Here is a 16,745-nt window from a genome sequence, read left to right as displayed (position 1 = left end):
ACAGTGAACCTTAATATATGCAAATTTAAAAAATAATGTAGGAGGTTGGGGAATCCCAGGACGGAATACAGAGTGTGATGAAAGACTCGAACTGTATTACGAATGTATGAAACAACCTCACTAAAGGAGTGGGAGGGGAAAGCTGCTGACCTGAGTAATTTTGGAAATGAGTGGAGTCTGTAGATTAAAGGCAAAAGAAACTGTATATAATGTAGAACATATAAACATTGTGCTCTAATGATACAGTTGTTGCTAATGGGTATTTGTTAACATTCTGAACTACCACAAATGTACGCTAACATTGAACAATTAGGTAAATGGATGGTGGATGGTGAGAGCCAGGCTTCTCACTGTTGGAGTGGGAGGTTACAGATAAACAAGGAAGGAGGCTAGAATGATTTATGTAGTAACGGATTTCAGTTGGAGTCATCAGAATGAACTCATGTTTATCTTACAACAGATACAAATGGCTACACATAGTAATATTTACAGATATGTGCATATAAACAGGGTAGTATACACATATCATTTCCATACTTGGACTCCTGAGATTGCCTGGAAGCAACCACATTCCAATGAGCAATGAGCAAACCTGGAGCCCAGGTTTTGGTTTCTAATACTATCTCTATATATAAAAGGCTAATATGCTAATTGTCCATCCGACCAGTAGCTATGACGCGCACTGACCACCAGGGGGCAGTCAGTCAATGCAGGAGCTGCCAAGCTGTACTGACTTGGCAGTGGCGGTTCTCGGGTGGCGCACCCCGAAACAGAGAGGAGGGAGCCCGATTCCTCACGGGGCCGCACAATTCCACTTTTGGTCGTGGGTTATGTTGTTGTTGGGGCAATGTCAGTGCCTAATCTGGTTTACTGCACACTTGCATTTGCGTTCCACACCCTTTAAGACAGCAACTTTGCAGAGTGCCCTCTCTCACACTCCGGGACCCCTTGGGGGATGTCGGAAAGCCAGTTTCAGCCCGATCCCCACAGGCTAGGCTGAGGGACCCCACCTGCCAGAGGGACCCCACTCACTCTGCAGATGCGCCACAGAACCACCACCCCAGGTGTGGCTGGTTGGGGAGGGACCATGGGAAGTTGGCTCCAGGGCGTGTCCTGCTCATCTTGCCCAGTCCCGCCCCGCAGGCCACCTTCTAATTAATTTCCTTTCAATGTGCATGAATCCGTGCACCGGGTCAATAGTTCACCAATAAAAGGGACCAGAGCCTTTTAGAAAAAAATGGCAGATTCAAGGGTTGGGGCGGGGAATATACAAGACAGGCCTGGAGCATTTTGTAGTGCCTGAAAGTAAGGAAGTGCTCAAACAAACAAAACCGATGATAAGGGTGTGTTAAAGGGACACAGTAACCAACTGAAAGAGCTCCCAATGCTATTCATATTACATCACAGCAAGGGTACTACACTATCAGCATGACTCATTATTGATGTTGACCTCAATCATCTGGTTGAGGTAACTGTTTATTAACTTTCTCCCGCTGTATGATGTAATGAGAATTGCATTTTACCTCTTTGATCTTCCTACCACAGACTCGTAACCTGAGTCTGATCATGAGGAAGATATCAGGCAAATCCAAATTGAAAGACATTCTACCAAATGCCTGACAAGTACTCCTCAAAAAAGTCAAGGTCATCAAAAGCAAGGAAAGTCTGAGAAACTGTCATAGCCAAGAGGAGCCCAAGGAGACATGACAAGTAAATGGAATGGAATAACCTGTAAGGGATCTTGGAACAGGAAAAGACCATTAGGAAAACAAAGGAAATTTGAATAAATTTTGGCTGTAAGCCAATAATAATGTATCAAGGTTGGCTCATTAGTAACAAATGTAACACACCACTATAAAATGTTAATATTAAGGGAAACTGGGAATGGATTACTTGAGAACTATATATACCATCTTCACAACTTTTCTGCAAATGTAAAAACATTTTAAAATAGAAACTTTTATTAAAAAATGATAGTCAACAAAAATAACTTTGAAATTGGAAAAAAATAAAAAGGACCTATGGCCTGTGACAAACAAATACAAATCTCTTTCAAGGACTTTGCTTCCCAGCCACCCGGAGTGCATTTAGCAAACATCTCAACCATCAGCTCCTTCAGGCTCGGCCTCAACTGCAGAGAGATGTTCCTCGAAGGTACAGCTCTGCTTCCAGAAGCTGCCCATCTAGTGATTGAGGATGGGTGTGAGGGCCCAGGCATCTCCGCCTGAAGACACACAACTCTGATGGGCACTCTGCTCCAGAACTCCCCACCGGTGGGCTGAGGTTTTATTGGGTCTACATTATGGTTCAGATTCTCCCTGTGCCCAATCCTGCTTCTTCCCACTTTTCCCCCAGGTTTTATCTCCAATAAACATCTTGCACACCAGACTCCATGTTATCATCTGCTCCCAGGTTACTGGTCATGGGTTTCCTCTTTTAACAGAAGAGTTTTATCGTATTAAAGATAATTTCCCTCTGAGTCTTGCCCGAATCCCCAATTGATGTTTAAATATTGAAACATATTTACTTAATGCCTTCTCTGTTATCATTTAAAGAAGTTTACAGCCTGTCTGGTGTGGCTCAGTGGTTGAGCATTGACCCAGGGACCAGGGGGTCATGGTTCAAGTTTCAATTCCTGGTCAGAGAACATGCCCGAGTTGTGGGCTCAACCCCAAGTGGGGGGCATGCAGGAGGCAGCCGATTGATGATTCTCTCTCTTCATTGATGTTTCTATCTCTCTCTCCCTCTCCTTTTCTCTCTGAAATCCATATATATGTATTTTAAAGAAAGAAAACTCTGGGTACACAAGACACTAATATTTATTTCTTGAGGAGAGGGGTGGGAAGTATACAGGTGGTGAATTGGTGGGAGACTTTATTCTATACCACTTTATATTATTTTATTTTTAACCATATAAATATATTACTTCTGAGACTGATTTCCCCCCAGTATCCATTTTTCATTTCTTCTTTTCACAAATAGCATCCGTGCCCCTCCCCCAGATTCAGTGGTGCATATTAGTGCCATATAAGAGATTACATATCATAGCCTCCCCTGCAGCTATTTTCATGTGACTGAGGTTTGCAAAGAATTGTGAGCAGAGGTGATATGTGCTATGCTCATGGCACTTCCTTTAAAGGAAATTGCTTTTCTACTTCCTCTTCTTCACCCTTCCCATGGACTATGGTGTCAGTGAACCAGTTCTGATCAGAGTAGATGAGGTAACAATCAGAAGTTGATGGAGCAACAAGATAGCAACAAGGAATGTGGACTCCTGGATAACCACAAGCAGCACAGCTGCCAGGCCTTTCTGGACTGCTCACCACCTCCTGGACTATTTCATGAGAGAAATAAACATCTACCATTTTGGGGGAGGGCCACGAAGGTTTGGGGTGTTTCTACAGCAACTTATATACCAATTAAAAAAACTGCAAAGCTTATATTTGGCAGTGCAGGGAAGTGTACAAATGGTCCTGACTCCCAAGCCCATGTTTTTCACTGTAAATGATGAAGGAGGCAGTCTTGCAATGGCCAATTCTATCTTACTAAAAGATGAAGCATGAAGTACAATCTGCCAAAATTTATCATACCAACCAACCAAATCCACTTCTGTCAATCCATGTGGGGCAAAATGAAAGAGGAGAAACTTGAGACATAGGGCTTTTGAAATCTTAGGTTAGGAAAGGAGGATTAATGGCAAATTGAACTGGGAAAGATTAACAAAAGGAGATGAACACAATCCAATAGATTAATAGATGAGCGAGGAAGGAATTTATGACTGAAATAAATAAAGGATGTTTTACCTCATTCAAAAGGAACAAGTCTACAAGAAAGAAGGTGCGGTGCAGGGTAACCCCATGTAGTTACTCACCAGGTGGAAATTAATGATGGTAAAATGGCGGATAGCAAATAGATTGAGACTAAAGGTGAGACTATACAAGTCATATTGTTGTCATAATATACAGCTATGTATGTATGTATGTATAATTCTAAGTCAATGGCAATATCTAGGGGGACTTCAGCTACATAAATGGAGTCAGGAGACTTCAGCTGTACCAGTGTTCTAGGCTCACAAAAAGGAATAATACTGGCGCCACAATGACTGGCCACAGGGAGAAAGGAATGACCGGAGAATGACAGAGGCCAAAACTGGGCGAACTGACCCAGCTCCAGGGCTGGCTGCCAAGGAGAGTGACCAGCAGGCCAAGTCATCGTATTCCAGGGGGCATGTCATTTCACAGGACGCTAGTTAATGAGATTAGATTTTAAAAGAGCCTGAATTAAAGAGTAGCACAAGCCTACAAGGATTGATATTTTCTTGTAAGCTTAGAGAATTCTTGCTTTTAAAAGAATGCCAAAACATTTTCAAAATTTGGTTTTTGTTTATCAAATAATACTTGCCACGAGCAGGCAAACAAAAAAGGGTGAAAACCACTGGTTGGTGCTGATGATATCATGCTTTAAGATTTTTTTTTTTTTAAAAGGAAAGCTCAACTTTTACTTTGTCTCCTCTCTGAAAGTTATTTTAATGAAAAAGGTATAATAAACACTACTAAAAGGCCACTGGCATACTAGAAGTAATTATTTACATATTCATTATATTAAAAAATGTGAACAACAACAAAAAAGGCCCCTGAAATCCATTCTAGTAAGTGAGCAACCAATTGTTTTGAGTTAAACTTTCCAGGCCTAAATGAATTATCTATGGAAGACTTCGCATAAGTGATTGTAGAATCAATATTATTTGGTTTTGGGAAACCAGAGAAAAATAAGAAATACCAGAAAATTTGAAGAGGGGCAAATATTGTCCTGATTTTCAAAGGGAAGAAAAAGTAGCGGGAACAGGGGGAAGTTTGAGAATTATTGGTAAATTTAACAATTTCGAGAATAAATTTTTAAATAAATGTTTTAACAATAGGGAAAGAAAGATTGAACTCATGATGACAATTGCAATCAAATGTTTTCGTTTCTATCTATATCTATCAAGGTCTCAGTGAACCAAAAAGTTTATTGCAGATGTTTCAAATGAAGAAACTTAAATAAAGGAAGTACTTTAGAACTGTAAACCCTTGTTAGTCTAGTTAGTATGATCACCAGACCAGCAGTATCAGCATCACCTGCGAGTTTGATGGAGAATTTCAGGCCCCAGACCTACTAATTTAGAATCTGCATTTTTAACAGGATTCCCAAGTGATTCATATTTATTAAAATTTGAGGAGCACTGAAATAGGCAAAGTTAGAAGAACATATAAAAGATGGCAAGGCATCCAAACACTAGTAGCATTAAGAAGTCATTACCTGCAAAGTACAGCTGTAATGCACTATAACATGTTTTGTTAGTCATGTGAGGTACTTTAGAAAAAAAAAAAAAAAGAAGTCATTACCAGCCCTAGCTGGTTTGGCTCAGTGGATAGAGCGTCGGCCTGCAGACCAAAGGGTCCCAGGTTTGATTTCAGTCAAGGGCACATGCCCAGGGTTGTGGGCTCGATCCCCAGTAGGGGGCGTGCAGGAGGCAGCCAATCAATGATTCTCTCTCATCATAGATGTTTCTATCTCTCTCTCCCTCGCTCTTCCTCTCTGAAATCAATAAAAAATATATTTAAAAAAAAAACAAAAGTCATTACCACTCCTAAGGCTGAAGGAGGGAATTATGAGACTGGAACCAGTTAATATAATAAAAATCATTGACTTGTATACTTTAAGTGGGTGAATTATATGGTATGTGAATTACATATTAAAAAAGAAGAAAAGACAGAAAATACATGCAAAATCTGTATGCTGAAATCCCAAAATATTAAGGCAGTGAAATTAAATGGACTGATATACCATGTTCATGGATTAGATTCAATATTGTTAAGATGTTAATTCTCCCCAGTGATTCTATGGATTTAATGCAATACCAATTCAATTCCACCATAAATTTTTGTAGACTTTTACAACTTATTATAAAATTTAAATGGAAAGGCAAAGGAACCAGATTAGACAAAATAATTTTGAAAGAGAACAAAGTTGGAGAGTTGGTTATCCCTCATTTCAAGACTTATTATAAAACCACAGAAAGCAAGGCAGTGTGGTATGGGCAGAAGAATAGACATATTAGTTAATAATGAAACAGAGAAGACAGTTCAGAAATTGACAAGCACATATAGTTTATATTTTACTAAAGGTGCAAAGGCAATTCAATGGAGGAAGGATAGTCTTTTCAACAGATGATGCTGGAAAAATTGTATATATGAGAAAACTAACATCAATTTTTATCTCAGACCATATACAAAAATTACATACCTAAATGTAAAAGCTAAGAATCCATTGCCAAATCTGAGATGATTAAAATGTACCTGTAAATTTTCTTCCAAGAGTTTTATAGTTTTAGCTATTACATTCAGGTCTTTGATACATTTTTGTACATGATATGAGATAAGGGGCTGAATGTATTCTATTGCTCTGCCTGTACAGTTGTCCCGGCACTATTTGTTAAAAAGATTATTCTTTCTCCATTGAATGATAGGCTTTTCAAAATAAGTTGGCCATAGACATTTGAGTTTATTTCTGATTTGTCAGTTCTATTCCATTAATCTTTATGTCTATCCTTATGCCAGTACGACACTATCTTGGTTACTGTTGCTTTGTAGTAAAATTATAAATCTGGAAGTGGGAGTCCTCCAAGTGTTAGCTATTATGGGTCTCTGAATTTCTATATGAATTTTAGAATCAGATTGTCAATCTTTACAAATTAGCCAGCTAAGATTCTAATAGGGATTGTGATGAATCTTTAACTCATCTTAACACTATTAAATGTTCCAATCTATGAACATGAGATGTTTTTTCATTTACTTAGATTTTTAAAGATTTCTTTCAATAGTTTTGGGTGAACATTTTACAGTTCCTTTGTTACATTTATTCCTTAGTATTTAATTCTTTTTGATGCTGTTGTAAATGAAGTTGTTTTCTTAATTTCATTTTTGGATTCTTCATTACTAGAGATGTTTTCTAAAGTGCAAATATGTCACTTCTATGCTTAACCTTCTTGACTCTTCATTTGCCACAGGATCAAGTTCTAAATCCTTGGCATGACAATAAAGGTTTTTTTAGCCCAGCCCCTAGCCTCATTTCTATTCCAATGCAGCTCAACATTTATTGATTATACCAGACTTTGTGCTGTAAGCTGAAATACAAGTAAGTTCTCTTACTTAGTAAAGGATGTATGTAAGTATGATCACTTCTCAATTGCCCAACTTGTCTTGTAATAATAGCTATGGTGACCATAAGTCCTGTTTTTTGCCTATCGTCTTAATACATTAACCGTCTTTTTTCAATCTCCAAAGTTTCCAAGTTTGCACAATAAATTATAGGTCACTCTAATTATAGCATACCTATGTTTTCTCAGTTAACTCTGAGCAAAACAATTCTGTGAAGGACTGAATCTGTTAAGGTCTTAGCAGAAATGAGATGGTACATTCTCAATGGATGATCTGAGTAGAGTTTCATAAAATGACTATTTGCAAGGGTGTGGGATAAACGTAGCAAAACCACGAGGAGTTTACCCTGGATTATCCTAGGGAACTGACCTTTGGTTGAGGAATGCAGCCAGCCTGCAATGGTGCCATAGCAAGGGAGCCTGGGGGAATAAGTACCAACACTCCTTTCTTTGTGGTACTGTGGTTGCTCACCATTGCCGGAACTCAAATGGAAAGTCAGGGAAGGAAAGCCCTTTGAGTTCAAGCTTCTGGGCGCAGAATGGAAGATGAAGAGTGGATCTGGCAAACATGTCCTCCATCAGGACTTTCTGCTACTACTCTATTTCACAACAGAAAAAGATGAGATGAAGAGAGGCTACTAGTATCTCGCTCAGTGTCACACAGCTAATAAGTAATAACCTGGAGTTCAGGGCCGTGTTTTCCCCAATGTGCCAAGCTCCCTCTAAGGATCCTACTCCGGCAATGCCAGGGCACCTGTCCTTGGGACAGCACCGTCACCTGTGAGACTGCGGAACCCATCCTGTTCCCTTGTTTGGGATGTCCTCCTTGCTCTCCTCCCTGTTCTGCTTTCCTTGGTGAAGCCTTTTGTGTTTTGACAGGAGAGTGAATAGCTCCTTGTACTGTGCTTTAAACTCCCTTAATTCATGGATCTTTTCTAGGATTTGGATTACTTATCAGCGTTGTTTAAAGATCTCTCAGCAGACTGTGCACTGATTAATAGTTGAAGAGGCATCCTCATTTTAAAATGTTTAGTTCTTAGCACAGTGCTGGGCACAGAGTTAAAAAGGTAATTTAAGCCCTTAGTAACCCTACTAGGGAGGAACTATTATTAAATAGATTTTAAAGATGAGGAAATTGAAGCACTGAAAGGTTAATAATTTGCTCAAGGTCACATAGCTATGAAGTGGTTTTAAACTTGGGTAGAATGGTTGTAGAACAGCGGTTTTCAACCTGTGGGTCGCGACCCCTTTGGCGGTTGAACGACCCTTTCACAGGGGTGGCCTAAGACCATCCTGCATATCAGATATTTACATGACGATTTATAACAGTAGCAACATTACAGTTATAAAGTAGCAACGAAAATAATTTTATGGTTGGGTCACAACATGAGGAACTGTATTTAAAGGGCCAGAAGGTTCAGAACCACTGTGTAGAATGATGTTTAAATAACTTCAGAAGGAAAACTGACATTCTGAAATAGCCTTTATTGCCCAACAGTAATTAAATATTTTTATTAAATATATTTATGCCTATCTGGCCCCAAAAGTCAGGGAGGTGGAAATTTAAGGCATTGCTCCTAGTTAGTGAAAAAATCAGGCAGAACCTGGGTAAACTGTAATGATTTTGTCTTAAAAGTGTTTCTTCAAACAGTTGAGATCATGGAATAGGTGACTTTAAGCTTTTATGAGAATAAACTAACCTACCCACCAAGGTAGGGAATTCATACTCTTACCTAAACATCTAACCAGCTGTTTTCAACATAAGCATTTACAAAGTAAATAAAAATAAAACAATTAACTGATTAAGTCCTGCAGTCTGGTCTGGTCAACAGAACACAGAATGGAGAGTTGGTTCGCGATCACCATTCCATCCGGTTGGGAACCTGCGGAGCAGTCTTTTCATAGCGTTTACCCGAGACCTCATGTCCACACGGGCACTGAGGCTGTCTGATCCTCCCTGTGCGAGAAGGAACAAAATGCCGACATACAGAGAGCAGCAAAGGGAAGTATTTCCCTTCCTCCTCCCTTTGCATTGCAGCCATCCACGTGGTCATCTTAACACTTACTGAGCATCTACTCGCAGTGGTTCTCAACCTTCTGGCCCTGTAATACAGTACCCATGTTGTGACCCAACCATAAAATTATTTTCGTTGCTACTTCATAACTGTAATGTTGCTACTGTTATGAATCGGAATGTAAATATCTGATATGCAGGATGGTCCTAGGCGACCCCTGTGAAAGGATCGTTCGACCGTCAAAGGGGTCGCGACCCACAGGTTGAGAACCGCTGATACTGTATGCTTCACATAAAATGGTGGACCATGTCTCAAAAGGTTTGAAGGCTAGGGGGCAGAAATCGGTCAAAACGGAAGAGGTTAGTGTCTGCAAGTGTGAGTCCGCCCACAGACCTAAGAGGTCCCCTTTCGGAGCCTCTCGTGAGTCATACTCTCATTCCCGAGGGTCCCACCTGCATCCTGCCGGTGGGATCCAGCCTGGGTGGCCTGCAGCCCTTCGATCCCTCCTGGGGCAACCCAGCGTTGGCCTCCCAGCAGCCAGACCCCCGCCCGGAGTCCACTCACCGAATCCTGCCTCCCCGCCCACCCCCGAAATGGCAGGAGGGGCAGACTCACGGCCCCCAAGAAACCTAGTTCCTGGAAGTCTCAGGTCAGACTCTGGGGCGCCCCGTCTAAAGAGGTGGTTTGTCTTTGACCTAATTCCATAGGCCGTGGACTTCCCCGCGGGCGCACTCCCGTGGGCTGATCGTGGTCCTTCCCCGCCTCCCCACACCCCTGCTCTTCTGTCCAACTGGTTCCCTTCCCGGACCGGTCGCTATCCTCAGTCGCCTTGTCGTGGCCCCCTCTCTGCGGGGGAATCCACAGCCCCTCGGTCATACCCCGCTGCCGGGCCTTGGCCCCGGCGCCGCACCACCGGACAAGCAATGGAACTGAGTTTCGCCGGGCACACGGTCACGTACCCCAACATCTGTTGGAAAAAATCCTTCCCTACGGCGGGGGCGCTTCCCAGTCCCACGCGCCCGGAGTCGCGCAGACACCAGTCACCCGCCGGGCGCCGCTGCCGCAACCCCAGCCGCCACCCCCGCGCGCGCCTCCGAGTCGCCGGGTCTGTCTCCTGCGATCACATAAGGTCGGCTAAGCCCCCGCGTGTGGCCAGCGGGCCCCGTTACACCCGGGGAGGCCTCGGCCCTACGCTCTGGGCCGTCCACAGCGGCACTAATTCTCCAGCCGGGAAGTCCTCTGGTTCCTCTCCAGCCGGCGGTGGTGCGCCGTCCACATCAGCCACTGCTGCGGCCTCTTCCTCTCCCTGAGGTCCCCTACCCGGCCGCATGTCTCAGCGACAGCTCCCGGCTTCCAGCTCCCCGCTTTCTAGCCTCTCCCTGCAGAACAGATCTCTGTAGGAGCAACTCTTGGGGGGCTGCCCAGTCCCACCTCGGTCGCTCATGTGTCTCCCCGGTGGCCCGCACCCCTTCCGAGCCGGTTCCTCCGGGTGGCGCGTGCTTGCCCCGGGCTAGCGTTCCGCGAGACGCCGTCCCCGAGGACTTTTCTGCCCCGCGTCCCTTCCCCCTCTCGCCAGCGGCTCAGCTGGCAGCTCCGCCGAGCGCACGGCGGGACCCGGGCTCGGATCTCCGCGCCCCGGCTTTCCTCGGGCTCCAGCACGTGGTGGAACGGGTGGTGGCGGCCAGACCACCGGCTGCGAGGGTCTTGGTGGCCCAGGAGATGGTCGCTTCGGGGGGGCCCCGGTTACATGCCCGGAGGGCAAGCCTCGCGGTCTGAGCCTGGGGGCCCGCCCACCACACTCCTTCCCGTCGACCTCAGCCCCGGCGCGAAGGCTTCCCCCCCTTTGTGGGGAAGCAAATGGTGCCTTCCAGGCGAGTGGCCATGTTGCTCTAATAAAGCTGGAGGGGCGGCGGCGTGCAGGCAGCAGACGCCGCTGGCCGCGCGCGGGAGCCGGGCGCGAGCAGAGCGCAGCCGCGAGGGAGGCGCGGGGGAAGCGAGCGGGAGCCGGAGCCGGAGCCGAGCGGCAGCCAGTGTTGGCGGGGAGCAGCCGGGCGCAGCCGGAGCCGGGGCGCAGCCGCGATGGCCGTGGCCGTGGGGAGACCGTCTGTGAGTGCAGGGGCCTCGTTCCACTGGCCCGCTCCTCCTCCGGCGCGGGGTGGTCCCTGCTGTGGGGCGGGTGCCGGCGTGGATCGGGGGGCCCGGGCGGGGGCTGCGGGGGCTGTGTGTGCATGGATTTGGGCGCGCGTCTGGGGCTGAGGCGAGGGCGAGGAACCCCCCAGGCTTGGCTATGGCGTGATGCAACAGTGTCTCGCCTCGTTGCGTCCCGATTCCCAGGACGTGGGAGGAAAGGGACCTCTCTCCTATTTTCCCTTGAGGAAGATCCTTGTAGCCACGGTGTTCCTCGGCTGCCGCCCTCCCCGCGCGCACACCTTTTCCCTCGTGACAGCGGAGAACGGCACTGGGTGCGGGGGTTTCCTCCCGTTTCCCCCGCGTGGAGGGGCGGCCGGGGCATGGGGATGCTTAGCCCAAGCCCCGTGTGTCACTCGGTGGCAGAAGCGGGTCCAAAATCAAGGGGTGGGACTTGCGTGGTGGTTTCCCCGGTGCTTTGTGAGATCCCGGACACCCCCAGGCATCCACCCGGGTGACCGGGCCCTGCCCAGGATGTGCACAAAAGCCCTGCATTTACACACAAAGTTTTCAAAAGGCCCCCTTGTCGGGCGGGTGGAGGTATTAGAATGCTCTGCGGATGGAAGGCTGGGGGCGGCGAGCCATGGAGGCGGGGACGCGAGGAAGAGGAAGGGAGGGCGGGTGCGGGTGCCTGGAGAATCGGCTGCCCCTCGGCGCGGAGCGAGGGAGCGAGGGAGGGAGGAGGATGCTCCAGCCCCGGGTTTGCGGGCGGGGCAGGGGCCGCGACTCCGGCCCGGCTGGGCTTGGAGGGTGCGGTTTCAGCCGGGGCTCCGCATCCGGGGTGAAAGGCAGAAGGGGCGGCGGCGGCCTTTTTCGTGAAAGGAGCCGAGTGGGGTGGGCAAGGCGGAGTCCTCTTTCTTTCTCTTTGCCCATTTCTTTGTCGGTATTCAAAGGCCACTTTCGCCCCGCCGACTTTGGGGGCACTCCCCGCGAGGGTTTTCCGGCTCTACCCGCTCTCTTTCCATTTCCATTTCCTTTTCTAAACCTACTCGTTACTGTGTAGCTGCAGGTGGTCGCTTGAGCAGTTTCGTAGACATAGACAGAAGTCCTTAGGAGATACTAGAAACTCAGCCACTCGGAAATGCCGGCTGTGCTCTCAGACACCCGGCTCGTTCTCCTAACTCCTGCTCCGATACACACGCTCCCCCGCCCTCACCGCCACCCCCACCCCGGGAAATTCGGGGGATTCCGCCGCCAAGATGTTTTCAGAGACATTTTCCGTGGTCAGAAAATGTTCAGTGGTCATATTGAAGTGCACCTATGGGTCTTTCAGGCATTTAAAGTTAATAGTTAATGACATACTCTTAAGAATTCAGATTTCTTGCACACAAACTGTACTCTTGATAATTAGTGGTCAGAGATTACTGTTATTGAGGGAATTTGTAGTCTCTGGGCTAATCTTTTTTTTTCTCTCTTGTGAGAAAAGGGGTCCAGAGAGGTCAAGTTTGTCTGGTGAAATTACTCCCTCCCCCACGCTACTTATTTCCAAGGCACAGATTCCAATAACTAAAATAACAGTATCTACTCTAGATAATTGGAGAGCATCTGGGAATGCAATGTTATGTGTGTGTGTGTGTGGGGGGGGGGGTGTCTTTTTTCGGAATACCTATTGCTGGTGCATTCTTGAGGCATGGGGAGGTGGAAGAAATAATTTGCTGCACATTGTCTATAAATTAGTTAGTTCATATATGCCAGTTAAATAGGAACAGTATGTGGATTTAAGATTTAGTTGTGTGGCCACAATCATATCCAACACCAGGTCTGTCAACCAGATGTGAGCTTAATCCCACAGAATCCTTGCAGAAGACCTCGCTCATGCAAATAATAGAGGTTTTTAAAAGTGTGTGCACGGAGGACGTGACTGCTTTCTCTGCACATTCCCTTTTGTCACTGGAATTAAGATTAAATTACTTACAGTGTAAAAACAGAAGACTTCTTTCTTTGACTGGGTTGTGGTATGGGTGGTCAGGAATTGACTACAAAGTTGAAGTCTTTTCATGTATTCCCGAGGAATCATTGAACGGCTTCACTATGTTGTTCACTCTGTAAATGTCCTAAGTGTAGTGTCTGCATTTTGTCTTCTACACAACCCCAGTACGTGTAGATTCTCCAAACACAACCCTGAGAGATCTACATTGCATCCTTGTTAGAATTCTCTACCCCTTCTGTTCCCTTATCTATTCTACAATTAGAACAAAAGAAAGAGTGTGGAGAGAAAATAATCGCTCAGGAAGTGGATCTGTGTGTGAATGGAGTTTCTCTAGTTATTTCTTTAGAATTTGATCTTTCACAAAAAGTTGTTTAGGAAAACATGAGCATATCTCCGTTCCCTGAAAACTGCCTCCCTCATCCAGATGGAAGGAAAGTTCATTCAGAATAATTTGCCCTCAATTCTAGACATTCTTGAATTTGAACATTTTAATGTGATATCCCAGGTATAAATATGACCTTTTACTGGGCAAAAATCCTTATATGACAAATGTAATCACTTCTCTTATGAAGTGATTACAGTAGTCCCCCCCCTTATCCACAGTTTCATTTTTTGAGGTTTCAGTTACCCATTGTCAACCTTGGTCCAAAAATATTAAGTGGAAAATTCCAGAAATAAGCAATTCATACATTTCAAATTGGCCCGCCGTTCTGAATAGCATGATGATGGGCCATTGGCTCAGTCCCGCCCAGGGATGTGAATCATCCCTTTGTCCAGTTTATCCATGCTGTATGTGCTCCCTCCCCTTAGTCACTTAGTAGCAATCTGAGTGATCAGGCTGACTGTTGTACCACAGTGCTTGTGTTCAAGTCACCCTTATTTTACCTAATAATGGCCCCAAAACATTCAGATATGCAAAGAGAAGCCTTAAAGTGATTCCTTTAAGTCAGGGAAGTGATTTCAAGTCAGGAATGGGAACCTTTTTTTCTGCCAAAGGCCATTTGGATTTTTATAACATCATTCGCAGGCCATACAAAATTGTCAACTAAAAATTAGCCGGCTGTATTTGGTCAAACAGTTAATTAACTCACCCCTACTGCCTTGGCAGGGCCAGACCAAATGATTTCTCAGGCCTTATTAGGCTGGTGGGCTGGACCTTCCCCACCCCCACTTTAAGCAAAAGGATGAAAGTTTTCAATATGGAAAAGAAAAACCATCTTATGCTGAGGTTGCTAAGATCTACTGTAAGAACAAATCTACCCATGAAATTGTGAAGAAGGAAAAAGAAATTCATGCTGAGAGATCACACTTGCATAACTTTTATTACAGTATACTATTATAATTGTTCAACTTTATTTTATTGATTTTTTTTTTTTTTTTTTTTTTTTTTTTTTTTTTTTTTACAGAGCGGAAGGGAGAGAGATCGAGAGTTAGAAACATCGATGAGAGAGAAACATCGATCAGCTGCCTCCTGCACATCTCCTACTGGGGATGTGCCCGCAACCCAGGTACATGCCCTTGACCGGAATCGAACCCGGGACCCCTCAGTCCGCAAGCCGATGCTCTATCCACTGAGCCAAACCGGTTTCGGCAATTGTTCAACTTTATTATTAGTTATTGTTAATCTCTTACTGTGCCTAAGTTATAAATTAAACTTTATCACAGGTATGTATGTAAAGGGTGTCCCAAAATTCACGCAAGAAGTAATTTTGATAGAAAACACAGGTTTATAATTAAAAATTGTAAATTTTTTATTGATTCATAAAGTATACAGTATAGGGTTATGTATGGAATAGCATATCAGGTAAATGGCCTCCAAGGCACAAAAAACTGGATTATCATGTCGCCATAGCGAGCACCATTAACTGTTATTGCCTGAGCAGCCGCATTTCAGTCATGGAAAATTTCAACAAAAGAGTGCATATGTGCCAGCAAAGCCATGGAGGCCATTTACCTGATATGCTATTCCATACATAACCCTATACTGTATACTTTATGAATCAATAAAAAATTTACAATTTTTAATTATAAACGTGTGTTTTCTATCAAAATTACTTCTTGCGTGAATTTTGGGACACCCTTTTACTATTGGTGGTTTCAGGCATCCCCCCCCCCCCCCCCCATAAGGGAGGGATTACTTTATATTTAGTTGTAACCATTTAAACCTCAAGGCTAAACTCAGATGTTTCTTAAGTGGATTTGTTGTTGGCTATAAAACAAAAGCTCCAGTTTAGTGTGATACTCTTTATTTGTGTCTTAATCTTATCCCTTAGTTTCTCCATTTCCCACAGGTGGTTTTGGGCTTGGCTCTGAGAAGACCCTGAAGCACATCTGTGGTTTCCAGCGTGTAACTGACGATTAGCAAGAGCATTTCTCCCCCAGGGATGTGTCCACATTTTGGATGAGTTAGTGTTTTTGCATCCAAGTCCCAGGGCAGCTTTTATTTTTATTTTAAACAGAGCATGGTAATTACTCTACCTGGGAATCAGGCTTTATGTAGCCGGTCCACTCTTAAGGTGTGGAGCTCATCCAGTTACAGAGTCTAGGAGTTGACAGGAACCTAAGAGCTCATTTGGCTCAGCTTCCTCCCCAGTGCGGGAATACTTATTCCTAGCAGAGGGTTTACACTTTTCCAGTGGTGGACATTCCCCTATGATACCCTTCAAGAAACATGTTTAATTCTTTTTCTGTTGAGCAAGAAGAAATGGAAAACCGAGTTCATTCATTCCCTCATTTATCAGTGGACAAGAGAAATTCCCTTCTTCCCTGGAGCTATTATTTGCTGAGAGATTTAATGTCCCGTGCATTAAAGTGACTACAGTGGCGTATGTAAGCCATTTAGGGAGAAGGGAACTATTTGAGTGAGTGGACGGTGATGTGGGTAAAGGATCTCATAGGTCTGAGGATCATTACATACAGTTCCTGAAGATACGGTCTGTCTTCAGCAGGGGGAATATGGGGACTGACAATGAAATGTTATTTTCCCTTGTTGTAAAAGTGCCATAGTGGGATTGAGCCCGCAAGCCAGGCATGTGCCCTGACCAGGAATCAAACCTTGACCCTCTGGTTCATAGGTCGACACTGAGCCACACCGGCCGGGCTAAAATATCTTTTTTTAAAAATATATGAACTGTGGGCTTTATCCCCAATGGGTGGCGTGCAGGAGGCAGCCGATCAATGATTCTCTCTCATCATTGATGTTTCTGTCCCTCCCTCTCCTGTCCTCTCTGAAATCAATAAAAATACATTTTTAAAAAATGATATGTCTACATCACAATGAAAAACAGAACCTAGGAATTGATTAAAATAAAATTACACATATCCTACCAGCCTGATATAAAAGGCTCTAACCAGTAGATTGTTAGTGTATTTTTATGAACTTTTGAGGCTTGCACCAGGAAGCACAACCCATTTC

General features: G+C 44.7%; 1 protein-coding gene across 2 annotated transcripts in view; it reads left to right on the top strand.

The window, feature by feature from the left end:
• Positions 1–11,126: 11,126 nt before the first annotated feature.
• The window catches only part of SEPTIN11 (septin 11), a 93,470-nt gene continuing 87,851 nt past the window's right edge, over positions 11,127–16,745 (top strand). Inside the window, exon 1 of one of the 2 annotated variants that reach the window (XM_059667848.1) lies at positions 11,127–11,319. In XM_059667848.1, coding sequence (XP_059523831.1) covers positions 11,293–11,319 — 27 coding nt within the window. In that variant the 5' untranslated portion in view covers positions 11,127–11,292. The remainder of the gene's footprint in view (positions 11,320–16,745) is intronic. The other variant, XM_059667840.1, reaches the window with a different exon arrangement.

The sequence above is a fragment of the Myotis daubentonii genome, chromosome 1, assembly GCF_963259705.1.
Source record: "Myotis daubentonii chromosome 1, mMyoDau2.1, whole genome shotgun sequence".
NCBI classification, from domain to species: Eukaryota; Metazoa; Chordata; class Mammalia; order Chiroptera; family Vespertilionidae; genus Myotis; species Myotis daubentonii.
This window is presented reverse-complemented; position numbering and strand designations above follow the sequence as displayed.